The following is a 21,551-nucleotide window of genomic DNA, read 5'->3' on the forward strand; positions in this document are numbered from 1 at the left end:
CCTCACAATCGTGTTGGAATGTTTGATCAGCTGAAGAATATTTGGAACAGCCTTAAAGCTAAGAATAAATACCCTTTGAAGAAGTGTCTTCTCCCAAAGTTAGAAATATAAAGCACTGTGGGGCCACAGTAAAGAATCTCACAGGCATCCAAGCTAACTGGAGAGGGGTCAGAGAGAACAGCCAAAAGAAAGATTAAATTAGAAAGCAATTAGACTTCTGGAGAGTATGGATATGAACTTCCTTTTGTGTTAGACAAACAAGAACTTCATTTTATGGCTTCAGTTAGAAATGCTGTTAGAAACAGCTTGGTTGTTTTTTCTTCAAACAAAAGTAACCTGTAAGTTATCCAGTAAAAAACAGGATAATCTTATTACCTCAGGTAAGATGTGACATCATGATTAGATTGAGATGGGTAGTGATGTTTATTTAGATTCTAACAAAAGAAGTACGTTTTTATCAGCTATTTTTGGTTACATTCTTAAGGAAAATTCTTTATTAATATTTATAATTTTTAACCATTATGTAAAGAATGTGTAAGACCACGTAATCCATGCTGGCATCAAGGGAGCCATGAAATTAATTAGACTAAGCTATAGACTTCCTTAGAAATAAATAAATGAAAACTAAATCTTAAAAAAAATAATTCTAAGGGGGAAAAAAGTGTGTCTGAAAGCCTGAAAAAAATCTACTTATAAAAAATAAAAGCTTATCTGCCAAGAAAGAAAAATGGATTAATTCAGAAAATCACTTATTTAAAAAATATTCTTACTTGTCACATACTGAACAGTGATGGCAACGATCTGGTTTTACAAGATGGCATCTGTCACAGTATCTGATTGCTAAAGAAAAGAATTCCAAGATCAGATTTCAATGTGCAGTTACACATTTTGATTTCTGAAGTCTTTGCAAAAGTAAACACTATCAGCTCAGCCCAGCAGAACCCCCAGGAAAGCATCTCAGCATGATCAGAAGCAGCTGCAAATACCGAAGCATTCTTCAACTACTTGCAGTGCTGAATCTATCAGACTGAATCCAAAAAGCTCAGTTTTTGCAATCCCTGCTAATCATACTAATCTTTTTTTTTTCCCCCAAACCTTTTAGCTCTGCAAAACAACCAACCAACAAAACCCACAAAACCCCCACTAGACTGGAACACGTTAAAGACTATTCAACAATATAGCTATTTTAAGCTATTATTCCAACAGCTTTAATTTATTATGTGAGATTATCTCTTGGATTTGCTTAGCTAGTCAGCATTCAAAAACTGACAATGTGAGGAGGGTTAGATTAACTCTTAGTTTGGAAGATCTTTTGTTCTTGCAACTGAATGATCAACAAGTAGAACAGTAACAGTTTCTTACTGTGATCTATCTAGCTATACATGACATGCAGACAGTCATTCTGTTTTTATCATTTTTTAACCTATGATAAAAGAAATACATGCAATTAATGACTGCTACAGCCCCTTCTGCAGCCTGTTAGTAACACAAGCTGTTTGTTAATACCAATTTGAAAACAAAAGCAAGGCATTGCCAACCCACTTTAAAATCCTAAATTATACGCTGAAATTTACTTCCCAACAATCTTTATATACTGAATAAACATAGCACCACAAAGCTAAATTAAAGTTCTTGGACCACTTTGTTATTTTATGAAATATAAAAAAACCCTCTTTCCCTTCAATGCAGACCCTTGAAAACTCTTTTTAAATTAGTTTAAGTAGTGCCTTTTTTAGTCTCCTGAACAGCTATTTACCTCCAGACATTGTCCGTGTATAGATAGGAAGGTCCTTGGCTGCCCGCCTTAAGACTTCTTGCTGGGATTCACCTCTGGGCTCCCTCTCTAGGGACTCCTTGTCTGAATATGATAGATGAAACTGGAACAATTTTTAAAACAGAAGAAATAGCAGCAAATTCCAAGTTAAATATGTAACTGTAGATGTGTAAAGAGGAATAAATATTCATTATATAAAGATGGATTAGCAATGTGTACAGGGTATTACAGCAAAAAACCCAGTGTTCCCGCTAATTAATCTTATGGCAAATGAACACAAAATTAACACTTCTGATTTGGTACTGATGCAATGCTGAATGCTTCCAGAAGTATTAAGCAACATTCTTCAAGAGAAAGATCAAGAGCTTATCATTCCCCTGAAAGGTCAGTGAATTTCTGTAATGCCTAATTTTAACTAGTGAATATAACCTAGTGTTAAAACCAGTGTTTAACTGAAAGAAAATACATTACTAGTAATAGCACAAAACACAGCTTTATTTCTCTTCTGGGGTCTGGCATTTTCCTTTTTATTCTTTGTCACTGCTGTTCTCTTCATGCAGGTGTTAGGATGTGTTTTTACTTTAGAGAATGGCTGAGAGAAGGAAGACATGGGTCTTGTACAGCAAAATAACCATATCTTGAATATTTTCATGAATAAAATGCCAGCTTCAGTCCCTGCCTAAAACAATAGCAAATAGGGCTCTAGCAAGTGCTGAAAAGGCAAAAGTTACTGAGAGAGATGCTTAATATACATAAAGAAGCACGAATTCCTTAGACTTCAAAGTCCTCTGCAACACAGCAACATAGCCAGCTTTGTCACTGTAGCTTCTAGAAACAGGCAGAAGTCTTTGGTATCTCTACCAGAGACACACGATACAAAATCACCTTTGAAATTAAGTCCACGTTTGGCAGGAAGAGCTGTCTCTCTCCTGTGCCAGAAACAGAAGCCCTCTGCACAGCATTTTTGTTTACAGGAAGGCCAGTCATTACAATAATATTGATTTTCTTTTTTTTCCTAAAAGAAAGTGATGCATGTAAAAAAAAAGAAAGCAGATAGAAACACGCAGTTAGGAGCCTATTCTCACTTCCATAGAGAAGGCACCACTCAACCCTTCCAGACAAAGCCCAGTCTTCCAATTGAAGCTGGATAGTCACCATTTAACTTGAGTTTTCAGGTCACCTTTTTTTTTTCTCTTGAAAGAACACACTCTTATCAACATATGAGTTGATTTATATTGGGATACATAAGATTTCTCCCTACAGAAACTTAGTCTGGAATATTTTTTAAATGCTTATTTGATGTAAACAGAACTACTGTTCCATCTTTTTTTATTTTTCCTCAGAGCAGTCCTACATCTAAAACCTTTGTCCCTGGGTAACCATTTTCACTTCCATCTTCATGCAGTGCTTGTATTAAGTTGATACACCCAAACAAAGAACAGCACACACTACAGTGAAGTCCATCAAAACCTACTTTATATATAAAAGTTTGAAATAAGCTTAAAAGAAAGCTGTGTGGTTTGCACCAGCTGCAGTATTCATGAAAACAAAATGCAAAGCTCTAAATACTATCTGTTTTACAATCTTCAAATGAGTATTTGCTAGTTCAGTTCACTTGAAAATACATCTTTTTCTATTTGCAGACTTCATCCTATACAATGGAAGCCAAGCAGTAATTTAACATTACAAAATACCCTAATTAAATTTTTAAAATACTGCTCTAGTTGAATAGGAAAAAGACAGGAAACAAAAAAGATGTCACTTACTGCCAGCCACACTGTGTAAATTCAAAGAACACAGGAACACCACACATTGCTTTCTATTAGTCAACTACAATACTTTTCCTACTCCATTTGAAATTCTCCAGTAGCAATGAGTGATGGATTTGGAACTGTACTACATTCAGCAGGATTTGTCAAAATGCTTTTGTTGGCATCAGCCCAATGATTTGAAAACCCTTCTAATTATCACTATAGTCATCATATACATGCATACATTTTGCTATGTAATTACCAAACGAAATAGGTTTTTAATTTATTTTGCTCCTCCCCACCCCAGGCTGTAGTAAAGACTGCAGTATGAACTCCAGTGAAGATGGCAATTAGTGTGAATTATCTACTTGATTTCACAATTACATATCCTAATGGTGAAGGAAAAGAACCTCTGCACAACAGTAGGAATCACAAGCTATTAAATTTAGGTTCACCTGGTACTTAGAGCTAGAGTTGAGTCCATGCCAAAGGAAGGGTTTGCTTTGTGGGTATTTCAAACTACAGGGCAGCCATAGTATGATTCCTCCTGGCCTCAGGGGGTGTGTAACACAGCACCTACTGGGGACTGGGGGGTTTTTGAATAAAGACATAATGCAAGAGGCCAAAAAGTCGTGCTAGCTGTAAAAAGCTGCATGTGCAGAATTTCCATCAGTGCCGTTGATGGAGAACCTTGTCAGATTTCTTTTTTCATGTGGCTGTTCTTTACTAGCTCCCTTCTTGCTTAGCCAGCTGTGCTTCCCACCATCAGCTTGCCTAATGTGCACTCCCACCACAATCCAAAAGCTCCTTCATACCAAAATGGGTGGGGAAGAAGTTTTAATTCAGAGGACAACAGATAGATGCTGACAAGAAATATAAATCTTAAACAAAGAGAAATAAATTTTTGCTCACAATAAAGTCTGATATTCCCAAGGCAAAAATTTAGGCTGCTAGTTCAAACAACTCATATTTTTCAAGAGGACAGGATTTTTTCTTCTACCATAAACATCTCATTTTATAATATCTATTAAAAAATTAGAAAAATCATTACTTTTTTTTGTCTTGGTCACTACACTGATTGCAATCTGACTCAATCTATTAAGATGCTGTAATTGTCATCTGTGTTTTTCTACAGTGTAAAGCTACATGAGATCAGAGACTAAGTTATTCAACCACCACAAAATCAGACATTTGGCTAGGCTATTTCATAAACAAAAGTGAAATTTATCTTACTTCTTTTGAAGGGTTCATTGGTAGAGTAAAGATTGTTTTCCAATATGACCAGACGAACAGCATGAAAAATATGTGGTAAGCAACCAGGCACACAACTAAAATCAGAAGGGAACAGAATTAATACAAACAGACCAGTGATATTGTAGTACTTACAAACAGTGCCTGTAGGCATCACAGATAGTTCTCTAACAAATTTAAATACAGCGGCTCTGGAAAAGCTTTGCAACAAAAATGCTGCACTGCAACTTTACATAAGACAAATACAAACTGTGTGGTCGTGATATGGTCTACATAGATTAGAGAAGTTTGAGGAAAATGGTTATTAGCCTATTAAAGCTCCATCATTAATTAGCAAGCAGTCTCCCTTACACACTTTTTAAATCTTAATTAACTGATGCATCTCTGCCTTTTAGCTTTATAAACCTTGTAGGGAGACTGCTAGCCATGCAAACTCCCACTCTGCTCCAACCCTCCAAAGGGCATAAGGGGACAATGACAAGTGTGAGGGAAATCTTGGGGTGTATATAGACATGATACCTGAGCAGTAGCCATATCCAGTTAATTTTTTTGCTAGATTTTAGGAGGGAGGACACTTGGGAGGCTTTTAAAAGCTACAGGTCCTTTAAATTCAAGTGTTCATTCACTACTTTATATTCTTCACAGCCAGTCAACATTTATTCTTATGTTTTTTAATAGATGAGAATCTATTAAATATAATCTAACATTTACCATGCTGAGTTGTTTTACTAGAATACAGAAGGCAACAGTAACTTTTCCAAAGAGTCATCGGTTGATATGTATTTCCATTTAAAAGCTCTCACCCTAGTAAGCAAGTCACTACAGTAAATAGCAAATCATAAACTCATAGCCCCTGACTAACTTACTCTAATGACAAGAAAACAGTATTCTTCCACAAATTCAAATCCTCAAAAAGATTCATCATGGGAAACCTGTGTACTTTCACTTCACAATCTGAAATATTGCCCTTGTATGGTTAGCTCATGGAGTCTTTTTATATGCCATATTATTCAGGGCTAGAGAATTCTTTATAACACATGCATGCATGATGGTGCATATAAATACAGGAAGAGTTGTCTGGTATGTTCTTACTTTTTTCAATTTTGCCTCAAAAGTAACACTGAATACTTCTGGTGTTGAAGTTTGCTTATTCAAATAGCAGGAACACTGTAAATATTTACTCTTATTCACTAAGCTGTTAAACATAATAAACAAAATCTAATAGAATCTGAGGAGCGACTCTGCACAAAGCTTTTGGAATGACAGGGGCAAAGAATCATAAGCCAGGTCTATAAACTGAAAGAAAAATTTTATCAGTATAAATAAGTGATAGAATTGGACTCCACACAAAGCACAACACACTAAATGATCATCTTGTTATTGCATAAGCATCTGGACAGGAACAGTCCCCATTTTTATCAGAACATTTCTATCAACTCTAAAAAAAACCACAATTTACTCAAACAAAACCAATATTTTTTTTATACAACAGCATATATTGAGAGCAAAGTAGGACAAGTTACCTCAGTTTTGTACATGATGCACTTACTGATCTGTACTAAGCATTTTATTGTTGCCAAAAACCTCCCCAGTAACTGACTGACAAGAAAATTGTTCACAAAAAAAAAAAAAAAAAAAAAGACATTATTCAAGTTTTCCCTTTGAAGTCTGAACCTGACTTGAGCTCATCTTGTTTGATCTTGACCCTTAGCTCCCCAGCCTGGCCCTGGTGCTGACTGGTCACTCCTCCCAGGTTATCCATCCCCCAGTTTCCTGCATGTGATGGAGACCCTGGGCTACCCAGCTGCTCCCTGGCTACCCAGCTGCTCCACCAGGCCTGTGGCTGTTCTGAGTCCAATGTAAGAACTTCATTTCACCTGGGGCTGTTAAAGAAGAGCTGCCTGCTGCACCCTGGCAGAAATCTTTCTATTTCACACATTTTCTGGAAAAAAACCCCAAACCAATCAACCAACCAAAACAAACCCCAACTTGCTCGAAGGTAACCAATTTACAGCTAGCTAGCACAGCTAGAGCTGCCTGGAAATTTGAGGCAACCTGTAGTATGGCTGAGCCCCATTTGCCCAGCTTTCACTCCTGAAAAATCTCAGGGTAGAAGTATAGCCAGGGTAAATTTCTTCTGACTGGTTGAAGCCCACCAAGACTTTGGGTGAAGATAAGGAAATTTAATGTTCCCCAACACATTTTACTGCTAATTTTAATGTGTTTTGTGAGCAACGCCCATCAACTCACTTTTTTCCCCCCTCCCACAGAGTATGGAGCAGCAAGAAACCGAAATTCAAAGCCTGCAGATAACACTTCTAACACTCATATAGGGGATGAGATCACTGAACTGAAAAAAAAGCTTTTCAAGCAAATGCTTCTTCATTGACAAACATGTTTTCTAAGCGAGGGAGTTGCCAATGACTTAATAAAATCTGCTGGAATTACACAAACATAAAAAGCTCTTCCTCCAAAAGCTCTGCAGCGCTACACTTTACACTTCCATGTCGTGCTGTAGTATCAAAAAAAACATCTGGAAAAACAATCTAAACATGCTACAGCCTCACAGCAGGAACTGCAGTGACTGCTAACTAGGCAGTTTTATTATATTCTGACAAGGCTACATATCTGAAGGATTCTGTTTCTTTAAATATGTTAAAAAGAAAATGCAGAAAAAGGTCCCCTCCCATTTACATATGTTACAGCTGCACAAATACACTGCTCGTCTCTATAATTCCTGCTTTTACAAGAGCTTTCCATATCATGAATAATTTTTTTAAAAACCAGAATGTAAGGACTGTTTAAGTGAACACATCAAAAAGCCAGTGAGAAGAGTAAGAAAATTCTAATTTTTCTCATCTCTATTTGTAATGGCTAAAGCAATATTCAGGGACAGCAAGATAATAAAAGGTACTGGGGAACAAAAAAAGTACAAATCTAACTGTTTTAAGTTGTACTGTTTCTCAATTCTTGTAGTAAACTAATGTTTACTCTGAGATATGAATTACATCTATAAATAGCTAATAAAAATCTTACCTTTTTCTCCAATATTTGACATTGTCACTGAAAAAAGAAAAAAAAAAGAAATAATAAAAATTATGCTTAAATAGCAAATTATGTAACTCAGTAATTAAACATTTTTTTTTCCAACCAAAGATGGAAGGGTAATCATCAAACAATATACATTTAAGGTCACACACTCTGAAGCTTTTATGCTGTGTACCTTCATCACAAGAATAGGTACACAATATCAATTGCTTATGAGGTTTTTTGGCTCCTTCTCCCAGGCTCATTTCCTGATAACTAGGACCTCCATCTATCTGAAGCTGCCAAAGTTTAATCCAAGAAAAGCCATCTCTGAAGAGCAGTTATTTCTTTTAACTGTGGTTGCACAGGTTTCACTCTTTATTTATGTTCTGTTCTTGAAGTTAAGGTACCAGACTCCAGAACTGGTTTTGACAGCAATATCTGATGAAACCTTAGATCTTCAAAATATAAAAACTGAAAGCAGACAGAAGTTGCATTTCCTTTAAGAAACTGCCCATGGAGCACAAGATTTGGGGACAGTAAGAGAGTGAGAATGGGCAAGTATATCAGGCATGGAAGGGAGCACACAGGTATCACACATCAGTGACTGTATTTTCCACTCTTGGTCACATTATTTTAAAGTAACACCCCACAACAGGTATCTCAGAGAGATCAGAAACTCCCAAGTGACCAAAACCTCTTTTCACCCAAACCACTCCACCACACATTTGACCATCCCAGTCAAGCAGTCTAGAAGCTGCTGGTGCCTACAACAGGACAGCAGATATACAGAACTCTCATCCACTCTTGTTCTCCTAATAAAGAAATTGCACAAGGCTGGTCTTCAAGCAGCAGGCACAAGGTAACTCCTACAGAGAAGCCAAACAGCCACACCACCTGACTGATAAATTATAAATTTAGGCTTGGTGATTGAGTTAAAACCAGTATTTAAATACATCTTGCATATTGCAAGGGTGGACCATGGGATCAGAGCTTCTCAACACCTTAGCCAATGCTCTGGGAGAGTGAACACTTATGAAATTTGCAGATGGCACCAGCCTGGGGACAGCAGCTGTACGGGCAGGGCTTCCCTTCAGAGGGACCACGACAGGCTGGGGGAATGAAGAAATGGGGCCCTCATGGAATTCAAGAGGGCACAGACAAAGTTCTGTACCTGTAAAGAACCAACCCCCTGGAACTACACAGCCTGGGAACTGCTGGGCTGGAGCAGCTCTCTGGAAGGAGCCATGGAGTTGCTGGTGGGCAGCAGAAGAAGCCACCAGCCACATGGGCTACATCAGCAGGGTCAGTCAGGGGAAGGGTTTATCTCATCCCCCTCTGCACAGCATCCATCAGACCACACAGAGCACTGCAGGGCCTTGGGCTCCCAACACAACAGAGACAAGTCCAGGAGGAAGTCACCAAGCTGGCAGGGACTCATCCTCCAAAGACAGGCTGCACAGCCAGCGCTCGTCAGCATGGAGAAGACATAATTCTTAATAATTCAGGACCTCCAGGAGGCATTGATGAGCTGGGCTCTTCATACTGCCACAGAGTGGGATGACAAGAGCCAGATGACAAGAGCCAGTAAGTGTAAGGTGAAATGAAAGGATCAGACTCAATACAAGGAAAAACATTTCCACCACGAGAACTGTCCACCAGCGGAGGAAGCTGTCCAGATATGTTGCACAGCCTCCACCAGTGAAGTCTGTCAAGATTCAAGCCAATAAAACCCCCAACAACCTGGTGTGACTTCACACCTAGCCCTGGCTTTTATTAGGAGGTTGGATTAGATCAGCTGAGATCCTCTCAAACATGCATTATTCCATACTTCTGTAATTATAAAATAACTCCATTAAAATGAAGACTTGACTACAGCTCTACCAAAACAAGCATCTACCTTACCTGAGGGAAAACAGTAAGCAACCATGTTTATAAAGTTCCTCAAAAAAATCAGAAAGACACCACAGAAATTGCCTAAGTCACTATAAAGAAAACTATATTCTGCTCTCAGTTTTCTGAACTCTTTAGAATTTGATAAGTTGAATATCCACCTAACCAACTGCTAGAGAGAAAATGAAGGAACACGTTTGTACACTTGACTCTGAGGAGCAGACACGCTCCCCTATAATATTGCACAAGAACTGCAAAATTGTAAGAAAACAGTCATCCACTGGATGATTGTTTACAAAACAAAAGACATCTTCAGAGCTGACATGCAATTTAAAAGTGATGGATTTCTCAGATTAAGCCAAATTAGCCACTATTCAAATTCTGATTTTGTTTCTCCACTTGGAACAGTCAGCAAAGTGTGCAGAAAACTACTCTCTACTAATTAAAAAGTCACAGCCAAGCATATACTGCAGAATCACCAGTTTCAAAACAAAATCTATTTAACCAAACTTCACAATAATTTGTGGTGTTTTCCCCTCTTTACAAGGGAATGCCACAGAAAATTGCTGTTAAAGCAGTTGTATCTTTTTTCCACCCCTCATATTTGGACAGAATGTATTTACTAATGTGTCTGAGATGACCAGAATTTTCCACAATGCCTGTAAGTAAAGGACAGACAAATCCAAATGTAGTCATTTCCACCAGACATCAAACCTAAAGCTTTCCAAAATTTCTGTCCACCTCTAGAAGGAAATGCCCTCCTCAGAGTCTACACCTGTGCAGAGGACTGTCTCTTCAGCTTTTGCGGTATTTAGCCTGGAACCAAATGCTCCTGACAGTCAGGATCACAAAGGCTAAAGCACAAGTGCCCAGAGATGGCCAGTGAACCCCACGAAGGTGAGAACATGTTTTTAGTTTTTTTGTTTGGTTTTTTTTATAATATATGTATCTTGTCATTTTAATTTATTTTACTACCAGGTATAAATCAAGTTATTTCATACACTCCTGAGCTGCAACCACTGTAAGACACAAAAGCAGAGAGGAACAAGGCTAAAAAGAGATGCCAGTACCTTCAATCTCACCATCATTTTTCTCCATAGATATTGCAACTGGTGTTTACAAGGAGACTGGCTGCACTGCCCAACAAGCATTCCCACAGACAGTGACAGAAAGGAGCTGAGCAAGATATCCAATAACCTGCATACAAGGAAAGTACCAGTCCTCCTGTTTATGCCTTTTTAAATCACCTCTGACAAAGGCTCCCTGGAGGAGGCACAGTGTGTGGGAAAGTAATGAAAAAGCATCTACAATACAACAGCACCAGAGAGGAAATGAAGGTGTGGGGAATTGTATTTTTTTTTTTTTTGGGTTGGTTGGCTGGTTTTTGTTTGGTTTTTTTTTTTTTTGGTTGATGGCTTTTTTTCTTTTTTTTTGGGGGGGAGGAGGAAGCTGAGAGTGAGAGAACTTTTGTTTTTGCAACAATGTGGCAGAACTGACCACCAGGATAAAAATGGCTCTTACGAATCAAACTCTGTTAAATTTGTCTTAAAGACTTAAATTTTCTCCATTTGTTGAATGACCATGATACAAAGACTTCTTAGAGTAACTACAAGATATTTACCCTAAGATCACACTAAAATCATACTAATTAAGAGCATGGAAAATAATTTTCTAATATGAAGAAATCCTCCAATTTTGGATTTGATCAAAGAAATGTTTGCTATTTTCCCTGCCTTTTGAATAGCACACAATATGTTTATTTAAACCAACTTTTATATATTTTAGTAGAATCATTTGTATCAGTATTTCTGGCGGTTTCCTCATTTATGTTTCAAGGGGTTACACTCACTGTGGTGAAAACTAGGTCAGACTGCATTCTGTCATTAATAAATATCAGCTGAAATGCTGCAAATGCACTTGCTGATAGTCAAATAGCACAGAAATAATACAGGTAAAAAGCATTTATGTCTATGATGACTAAAATAAACACAAAGGACATGCCAATCCCAACTGCTAAGCAATTTCTGGGAGAAAACAGAATAAATCCCTTCGGGACCAAAATGGAATGATACTCCTGTATATTCAGAGATGGAAATAATTATAAAAACATGCCCTGTCTTCAGGAAATCATTAAAAAGTCACAGCTTTGTTTGTCTGAGATACTGCAGGGGCCAATTTCATTAAGAATCACCCTTGCACTGCTAAAGCATCAGGATGCCATTTACGGCTCAGTATCAGCAGACTGTCACATCATTAGAGCCTCTCTGGCTCATTATGCAGCTTGCAGATGGTGCTCATCAGAATTAGCGACCAGGCTGGGACAGACGCAGCATTTCAGCCATGGTAGATGCCAATTTCCTGAGCCAGAAATACTGCTTGCTCCCTGCTTGCCCCAAGCCACAAGCAGCCAGAAACAGGAACAGCATATTCAATAGTCAATGCCACTAAGCAGCCTGCACTTCCAGAGAACAATCATACAGAAAACAGACTGCAGTGTTTCAGAAGACCATAAAAACTCCAGGATGGTTTCCTGGACCAAATTAGTTTGCTAGGAAGAGAAATCACATCACTAGGCACCTTGCACACTGGAAGACTAAGCAGATTTCCCACTTCTTCAATTTCCACCCATTTTCTCCAGAAATCTTTATTCTCACTCAACCATGTAAAAACGAAGTAGACATCCATCTCCACATAGCTAGAGACATGGTAAGACACACTGCTATCACAAACCCCAAAAGATTTTAAAAGATAGATTTCGTATCAAAATGTTTGGTTTTGTAATGTTAAATTTTGCTTAACTTCTAAACCCAAAATCAAACTTTCTGAACTGTAAATGTAGATTTAAAAAGAAGGAAAAAATTAAAAAGAAAATGGGAGAAAGCAATTAATTTTTTAAAGCTGTGATGGAAGTGGGTATACAAAATGTTGTTATCATATTTTATGTACCTTTTTAAAATATTTAAATCTTTGGATGAGAAAACAAGATACATCCAATTCAGAGACACTGCTGCCACATCTATAAATAGCTGGTTCTCTCAAACTTTTATGAAGTTTAACATCTTGGACCTGATTCACAAAACTAAGTGCATATTTTATCTCTATAGCATATTTGAGGCTGTAAAACACTGATCTGTAGATGCAGTTTGATTCAGCTCTGTGCACACATAAAAGTGTTTTATAGTTGTGACAAGTGTTCTGTCATTGCCTGCAATAGTCCTTTAGCAAAAATATCAGTGCTTGTAATAAAAACCTGCCTCTCTGCTAGACAGAGCAGTGATTTGCATTGATTCAGAGTGACAAGGTGCCACCAGTGCTTTGGTTCAGAACAAAAGTAATGGAAATATTTCTGGGATATTTAAGGTTGGCAAAGGTAGTCATCAATAACCCATACATTTGCATTTGATGGTATTTGCAAATATTTCACAAGATTAATTTTAACCCTGTGCCCATCAAACTGCACCACTGTCCACCTGCCCAGCAGCAAGCTGCTGTTTGGTACCTTTGTAAGTAAGGTCACAAAAGCACTGCTTTTGTGACAGGGTAGCACTAAGAACTGACTTAATCTTTCTTTTTTACAAACTTCCCATTTACCTTCCAAGTCACAAAGACAGACAGAAGAATGAAAAGTGGCTGGCTCTACCAAAGTTGTGGACACTTGTGTTGCCAGACACTTCTCAGCCAACAAAAACTACACCCTGACAAGAACAAATCTTAAAGTTATGTATCAAGCAGTGATACATACCTGAAAACATAATCTTGTCCAGTAACTATATCTTCACCATAGACCTTATGTGTTCACCTTCAAGCCATGGTTTACATTTCAAGGCACAAAACCTACAGGAAATACACTGGGCACTACATGGAGGGATAACCAGGCACGCTTAATGTAGACTTAAATTCTGTTTCAGAGGTCTAGAATAGCAGCTCCAAAAGTCTGAGAAAGCATTCAAACGAAATTTAGGAAATGCACAGGAGCACTGCTGGCTATAGAAGCCAATTCTACTCCAGCCACCAGTTTTGAAACTTTCCTCAAAGCAACCACAGGTGTCAGAAAAAAAAAAAAAAAAAAAAAAAAAAAAGGGAGGGGGGAAGTAGTATTTCCAAAATATGGAATAAAAATGCCAACATTCTTGGACCAAAGTACTTTCATACCCTAGCAGCTAATGTGCAGACAGGGTATTTAACCAGCATTTGACAACAGCCGACTGTAATGTTACAGTGTACTTGTACTTCTATAGCCAAACCTAAACTCTAAGTGGTTACAAGACATAAGCTGCAAGTACTCTAAATCCTTTAATCCATCTGGAGAACATACTGAGCAAAGAGCTCAAATCCAGCTGACTAAATCCTGGGTCTAACTTTTTTTTTTTTTTTTTTTTTTTAAGCTTCCTCACCCCCACCCCCCTCCCCAATCAGATTCTATCTCCTTATTTTCTGTCACTTCTGATGCCCTGATGACACAGTGCCAAGCCCACAGGGCTTGTATTAATTCTGCCTCTAAACTGTGATGAATTAAGCAGCTTTATATGCTGTTATAATTCCATTCCACTGATGGTTCACAGGGTCAAAAAGCTCAATTCAGCACTAATCAATCTGATCTTCCAGCAAAAATCTTTCATGATCATTAACATCTTTAGCAGCTGGATGTCATTCCATGCTTTCTGTTCCATTCTGAAGGTAGCTGTGGACAAATACCACTCACATATTCCACACCAAAAACAAAGATGGGACTTATGAGCATTCCTGACAGCACTGTGAATGTCTTGTTGTACCCTCTCTTCAGGTATGCTGAAGTAATTTATTCTTTCCCAAATCAGGCAAATCACTCACCAGGTGGCAATATTTCCTCCCTTTCCCTTCACTGAAGTACTCACAAAATGCTTATTGCTTTTTTGTTCCACAGTAAATCTATTTTCCTTCTTCAAAATTACAAATTCAAGATGCATTTTCTGACAGGATTCCCTGAGCAAGAGCATTATCCTTTGAATTAAAATTAGTGCCATGTAAAAATGGTTAAAAATTGAACAAAAACATCCATTTTCTGTTGCATACAGGATATCTACAGGATAACCCTTTCATCAGCTAAGCTGTTATTTTTAGTAAAAGTATCTGTCACAACACTGTCAAATTTTTTACATTTTCCTTCTTATATGCACCTCCAAATCATGAACTGGTAGGAAAACAAAACAAGACAAAAAGATGTCAGTATCCACATTTGTCAAGAACATTTCTGACAAACAGCTGTCAGAAACTGCAAGTAACTACTGGTTCTGCCTTTCCTAAAGCATGGAATTGATAACTTCTCCAAGTCCCTGATGGTTCTGCTAACCTGCCTTAGAGATGCATCTAAGAAGGAAAATGTAAGACTAAATTTTTTTTCTTTGAATGTGTTGTATGCAAAGATTTTGATAAACACTGAACGTTCAAGTTCAGGTTTTCATAAACAGTGAATCCAGTGTGTATTTTTCTGAGTATAGATACATGGCTAGAGGTGCTGGGGTGAAGTATTTCATTTGCACTTCATGTTACTGTTGTTCCATGTATCCTAGGTTGAAATTTCAGTAGCTTGAGCTATCAAAGTTCACTGTGCCCACTGTGCACTGCCTGTATTTCCCCATTCTTTTTGAGAAAGAACAATAAATCTGTATGCCTCAGGTTCTCACACACACACTCAATTTTTTTAAGGGAATGAATTACCCAGTAATTTTAAACTTGAAGTTTTTCAGGGTGAAAAAAGAAGTACTACTGCTAGACAGGGCTTGTGAGATGACAGCACTGGCAAAATCAAGAGAATGGTACTGGATTAGGGGTAAGCAATTTTTAGTTGAGTGTTTTAAGACCAACTCATGTATGCATTTAATTCCAGTATTCATTCTACATCCAGCAGAAAATACTGTTTGCTAGTGTTCAACACCTTTCTCCTTCTGGTTAAAGCTGCATGAGCACTTACCTGAATCTACTAATAAAAGAGACAGAACTCTATATAGGGCAATACTAGTCTTAAAAACATTGGATTCATTTTTCTGTTTCTAAAACCCCTTTTTGTTTCTAAAATGCTACTCAACACTATAAAACAGCCTTAGGTATAAAAGGAATCAGTAGACTTCTTTTAAAAAAAACTGTCCCTCTTATAATGCTCAGATGAAATAAAAGAAAAACCCCAAACAACCCAACAAATAAACCCTAACAAAAGACCCCACAAACCCGTTCAAAATACCACATTTGAAACACTTTCTTATTACTAGAAGCTCAAACAGACCACTTACATTACAACAGTACAAAGTCCCAGCTAAGTCTGACTGCACAGTTAACACTGTACCCTGTATGTTGTCAGCCTCAACGATGAAAGCTGCTGAAAAAACCCCAGCTATATACATCCTCTTCAGCATTCAGTGCTGCAGGAATAAAAGATGCACTGAATAGACAGGCTGGCTTCAAAGCCTGAAATGCTTACAGCCTATTCCTGCAGTTGGCTTTCGTTCCTGGAGTTGTTAGTTATGCCTTCTGTTGTTTACACTAAATATTCATTAGTAAGACATAAGACATAAGCTTATTTTATTTTAATATGCCAAATATGAGGGAAAACATCCAGATACAGATAAAAGATGGAATTACTGGAGATTGTGCACAAATATTATGCTGAATTAAAAAACTTGTGAGCCAGCTCCCACTGGAAGGTGTGGGGATGGGTGGGAAACAAACAAACAAACAAACAAATCACCCTTGCCCACTGAAAGGAAAAAAATGTAAAAGATGCTTTAGCTGAGCCTCAGGGTTCCAATTCTTCCCCTCCCACTGCAAGCCTTTTGCTCTGAGGGATTCTCAAGCAATCAGTGAACCACAGTTTATAGTCTGAAGCAAGTTTCAAGCATGTCATTTCCTTAAGAGGTACCTGCTTTCAGGTAAGTTAAACCCAATCTTCCTCTGTCACAGTTATGCAGAATAAAAACCACAGCAGAATACTGAAGAAGTAGCACCCAGAACAAGCCTGCTGTACCTACCAGAAGGCTGCACACATCAGGACATCACCTACAGAGTGGCTTTTCCCTGGAACATCCTTGCTCTCCTAGTGTCAGCTTACAGCTCTCCTTTCCAGGCTTGCTCAGCCAACTCCCAGAACCTTGCAGATAATTCACCTCCTTGTGCTTAAGGAGACAGACACCTCATTCTGCCTCTCATGAAGGCACAGCAACTTTATTGAAGAGTGATGTTTAAAACTAACAGTTCTGAATGATGTTAGTGAAGAAAAAATCTTGAAAAAAATGCAGAAAGCCTAACCAACATAGGAGCTACAGCAAGTCTTTCTTGATACTGCCCCAAAAAGAGGTGCTAGGCCTGGCAATCACTTTTTGTTCAATCCCTCAACTGCTTAGCCAAGCATCCTTAGGACAAAAATCCTATCAGTTTTCTGTATACAATTAAAAAAAAAAATCAGGTACTAGACTGCTGAGATTTTCAACATGAACAACTGAAAACTAAGTACAGCTAACTTATATTCCTGTGTGCTATTATTATGACATTGTTACTGAAATATCAATATGACACACATTGGCTCCTAAAAAAAACCCCTCCAAACCAAGGAAGGGTGGTGAGCTGTCATTTAATAAATGCTCCAGGCTTGGCTACTCTAATTGACACAAACGCAGCCCCCAGTATGACACCAGCGATCGCCTGCCGCCCGGCATCAGGCGCCAAGGAGCGCGGCCGGGATGACTCCCGAATGCACTGGCAGGCTGCCCGCGACAAGGAAGGGATCGACAAGTTGTGACAGCCGGGCAATTTCTAGACGACTGGAGTGGCACTCGTGGATTTCCCGTTACCCATTCCTGCTTGCGCGTCCCTCGAATGGCTCAGTACATGTGTGTGTGTGTGTGTGTGTGTGTACATTCGTGCGCCCCAGCACGGCGAACTCTGCCCGGCCACCTGCACCGCCAGCGCCGCTCCCCGTGGCCGGGGCCGGGACCGGCCGCACTCCGCGCACCCCACGGAGCCAAACTCGCCCGGAGCAGCCCGGCTCCGTCCGGCACAGTGCACAGCGCACACAGCCGCGATGGTGCCGGGGTACCGGGCAGCGCCGATCTGCCTCGCCGGCCCAGGGGAGCCGGGGGAGCTCCGGTCCAGCCCAGCCCTGCCCAGCCCAGCCCGGTCCGGGCGTGGCGGCGGCAGCAGCAGCAGCAGCCAGGGGCGGCCCCGGCGCCGACAAACACCAGATGCGGCCGCCCGAGCCCCTGCCCTGCCCGTGTCCGTGCCCGTGCCGCCCGGCTGCGCTCCCCGCCACCGGCGGCGGCGCCCACCCGCGTCCCGCCCGCCCCCCGCCGCGGCGGCGGCACTCACGCAGGCAGAGCTGGGTGACATAGGCGTAGTAGGACCAGCAGAGGATGCTGGAGATGAAGAGCACCGGCACCCAGTAGAGCAGCCGCTGGCAGCGCCGCCGCACGCCGCCCCAAGCGCCCGGCGCCCCGGCTGGCGGCGGCGGTGCCGCCATCTTCCCGCACCGCATCCCGGCCGCTCGCTCCGGGGGCCCGGGCCCCGGCTGCGCTCCCCGCCGGAGCCCGCCCCGGCCCCGGCCCCGGCCCCGGCCCCACCCTCCCGGCGCGGCCGCTCCGCCCACCGCCCGCCCGCCGCACAGCAGCGGGGGAAGAGCCGCCCCGCAGCCCACCGCGTCCTCCCGGGGTCCGGCTGCGTGCCGGGCCGGGGGCTCGGGCGAGTTCGGGGCGGGCGGAGCGGCCCCGCCCGGCGCAGGGCGCGGCCCGGCCTCGGGCGGCCGCCACGTGCGGGGAGCGCCCGCTGCTCGACGGCGCTTCCCTCCTCACCCGCCTCTGGAACGGGATTAACAATTAACACCCCCGAAAGTGCCTTGAAACCCCCGGCTGCAAAAGCGCCGCCTCGTCCGCTAATAGCGCCTCGAGTGCTGCGAACGAGGGCTGGGTGCCTGGGCGGGCAGGAGGCGGTGCGGGCCCACGCTGGCCCGGCATGGCTGGCTTGAGGCTTTTGGGGCTGGTGGTGCAGGTTGTGCTGACTCGCCCTTCCCCGAAAGCCTGTGCATTATACTCACCGTAACAAAACGCTCATGAACTTTAACAGTAAACCCAGCCTGCGTTACATCATGTGCACCCTAATCACTGCTGAATTATCACTGCAGATCGGAAATGCCGAGCACCGCCTGTAGTATTCCTGCAATCTGCTGGAATCTCTCAGAGCATCTCCTGTGCAGCAGGTGGGAAGTAGCTGGTTGATTAAAATGTGTTTGGATTTTGAAAAAAACCTTGTCTAATATCTCATGCAGGAAACTACGCGTGAAGATAAGTAATCACTATCTGAAAGGCACACAACTGCAATTGATTGAGAAAAAGGCTGCGAGAGAGGAAAAAAATACTGGAGAAAGTAAGACAGAACCAGTAGTAGGTGTGCTGGTAGGTTCCAGAATAGTAAATGGAGTAGCTATAGTATGTTTTTCGAAGAGACACAAAAAAAGAAGTTGACCATATGGCTGCAGTGTTTTTGCACCCCTCTTTATTGTAAGATCAAACTGAGTGATTTCAGTTAGCCACAGTGAACTGAGGGAATGACCAACACAGGATGATGTATTGAGAGGAATAATATATTATCCCATGGCAGTAAATCAACTTTGCCTATTCAGGAAAAAGCCTTGTATATCATTCTGAAGGGCTCAGCAAAACCGTCTCCTCAATGTATGGTTATTACAGTAGAGAAATGAACGAAATATGCCACCAAAAGATTGGAACATATTAATTTAAGAAAAGATTCTGCATAATGGGGAATTATGCATTATACATTAAAAGGTAGAGGTACAGTGAATGGTGCTGAAAAACTAGATTTTGTATTCCTGCATGCCATATTTCTCAAAACAAGAGTAAAGGGACTGAAACCAACATGATGTACACAATAAAAGCATTTTATTTTACCTTAATTGTGCAAGTCATCACCAAAGCCAGCATTTTCATGGAGCATTTAAAGGATTTGACTTAACTATGTTTTAATGAAAACATCTGTGATTATTCAACATAAATTTTAAAAGCATAAGGAATAAGATTGCCACTGCCTGAAGGCAAACTCCATGCTCTGCTGGCAAAAGTTAAAAGAAATTAAGGCAATTTAATTCATTTGATGGTTTTTTGTACTTGGAAATATGTGACAGTGACCTCTCCTAGGTACCAAGAATAATGCATCTAGTGTGTTCTGTGTTTCCAGGGAGACATGTCTGTACCTTGAGAAGTTTGCAGCTGGATGCTGTGTATATAAGGATGCAGTAGGTTCTGCATTGTCTTAGAGGCTATGAAATTATTTCTCCTGTAAAGCATTTGAAAATGCTGTATGTGACACAGGGCTTATCAACAACACATGCCACGGAAAAACAGTAAACATTAGAGAAAACTTCATAATATAGTAATTTATTCTTTGGAATCATAGTTATTATAAAATATTATACATATAGAGAGGTGGCAGTTTGCCAGAAGTGTGGGAATAAAAAGATGATGTGTTAGAAAGGCCTTAAATTATGTCATACAATTTTTATACAATTACAGAAGCTTTTCATTATCCCTTCATGGAAATGGGCTTGTGTAGTTCAGCATTCTACCTTTTCCATGGCCACTGCCACCCTCTTCAGTGCTCAACTTTCACAGTAATCAGAATTCTCATATTTCATATACTGGTAACTACATCAATAATTATTATAGTGTATGTTTTACCATAACTCCAAAATCATGGTTATCTGGTTCAAAATCAGTGAAATAAACAGGCAAACTTCACTTTAATTTAGATGGAACAAAAACCTTGCCCTGAGTAGTACTCAGAATTACCTTGGAGTATCCCTTGGCCAGAGAGCTGTAAAGCATCCCTCTCTCCTGTCCTTGTGTCTTTTCCCCATGGACAGGGGTTCTCTAGCTCTCCTTCATGTCCACAGTTACTTTCTATTCCTTCCATGTCTCATCACTCTCCAGCTGGGTCACGAGGGACCCTTTCTTCTGTGCCTTTCCTCTTCTTCCTCCCTCTGTGGTATGACCTGCAGAAATTTTAGGTAACAGCAAAAAAACTCAAGAGCAACCATATTCAGAGGAGAATTGTGTTATGGCAGAAGTAAATCCTGGGATAGTCCAAGCTGTTAGGTATTAACGGAGAGGTTTCTCAAATCAGTGCCCTTGGTCTGTGTCTCTGCAGTGAAAGAAGCTACTTAAGGCACTTATAAGAAGCTACTTATTGCTGCTTGTAGGAAATGTTCACAAGAAAAAGAGAGAGGAAATGAAGGTGATTTTCTTGTCAAGAGCTGGGCTGAAGGAAGCTGGGGTTTGAGGAGGCAGCTTGAGTGTTTGGCAAATTGAAATAAAATGTTCTTGTCATAAGTGGTACCACTCAGGCTTTCCCCTCAGGCAAGATATATGCAAGTTATTGCTGGTAGGTTTTTAAAAATGTGTCTCTCCTATCATACATTTGGGCATTTCTAACATTACCACTTCTGACTATTCTCTGTACCCAGTTGTGAAAAGGGATGTTAAAGGAAGGGGTAGCTCAGGGGCTGGGCATCCTCCTCCCTGCTGGACCCCAGTGTGGGGACGCAGTGTCTCTGTCCCAGGCTGATGAAGGTGGCTGCTGCTTTCCTGCCCAACCAGCAGCTTCAGCAGTGCCTCTGCACAGGGCTCTCACAAGCACCAACAGCCAAGTCCCTTTCTCCCCTTTGGCTGACAGGGCTGAGGGTCACCAGTGAAAACACACGTGCCTCCCTCCCCTCTACCCTCACAAGCACATGCATTGTTGCAGCTCCCCAAGTACAGGCATGGCCTCCCTGGTTGTCTGATAGCACTGCCCAGATCCCAGACCTTCTTATCTGCTCCGTG

General features: G+C 40.8%; 1 protein-coding gene across 1 annotated transcript in view; it reads right to left on the minus strand.

Moving 5' to 3' along the window:
* The window catches only part of ZDHHC2 (zinc finger DHHC-type palmitoyltransferase 2), a 35,254-nt gene extending 17,048 nt beyond the window's left edge, over positions 1–18,206 (minus strand). Inside the window, exons 1-5 of the mRNA XM_056490752.1 lie at positions 18,031–18,206; positions 7,813–7,839; positions 4,759–4,853; positions 1,757–1,877; positions 771–840 (exon numbers count right to left, since the gene is read on the minus strand). Of these exons, the coding sequence (XP_056346727.1) occupies positions 771–840; positions 1,757–1,877; positions 4,759–4,853; positions 7,813–7,839; positions 18,031–18,196 (479 nt within the window). The 5' untranslated portion in view covers positions 18,197–18,206. The remainder of the gene's footprint in view (positions 1–770; positions 841–1,756; positions 1,878–4,758; positions 4,854–7,812; positions 7,840–18,030) is intronic.
* Positions 18,207–21,551: the final 3,345 nt, after the last annotated feature.

Source organism: Oenanthe melanoleuca, chromosome 4 (assembly GCF_029582105.1).
Source record: "Oenanthe melanoleuca isolate GR-GAL-2019-014 chromosome 4, OMel1.0, whole genome shotgun sequence".
Classification (NCBI taxonomy): Eukaryota; Metazoa; Chordata; class Aves; order Passeriformes; family Muscicapidae; genus Oenanthe; species Oenanthe melanoleuca.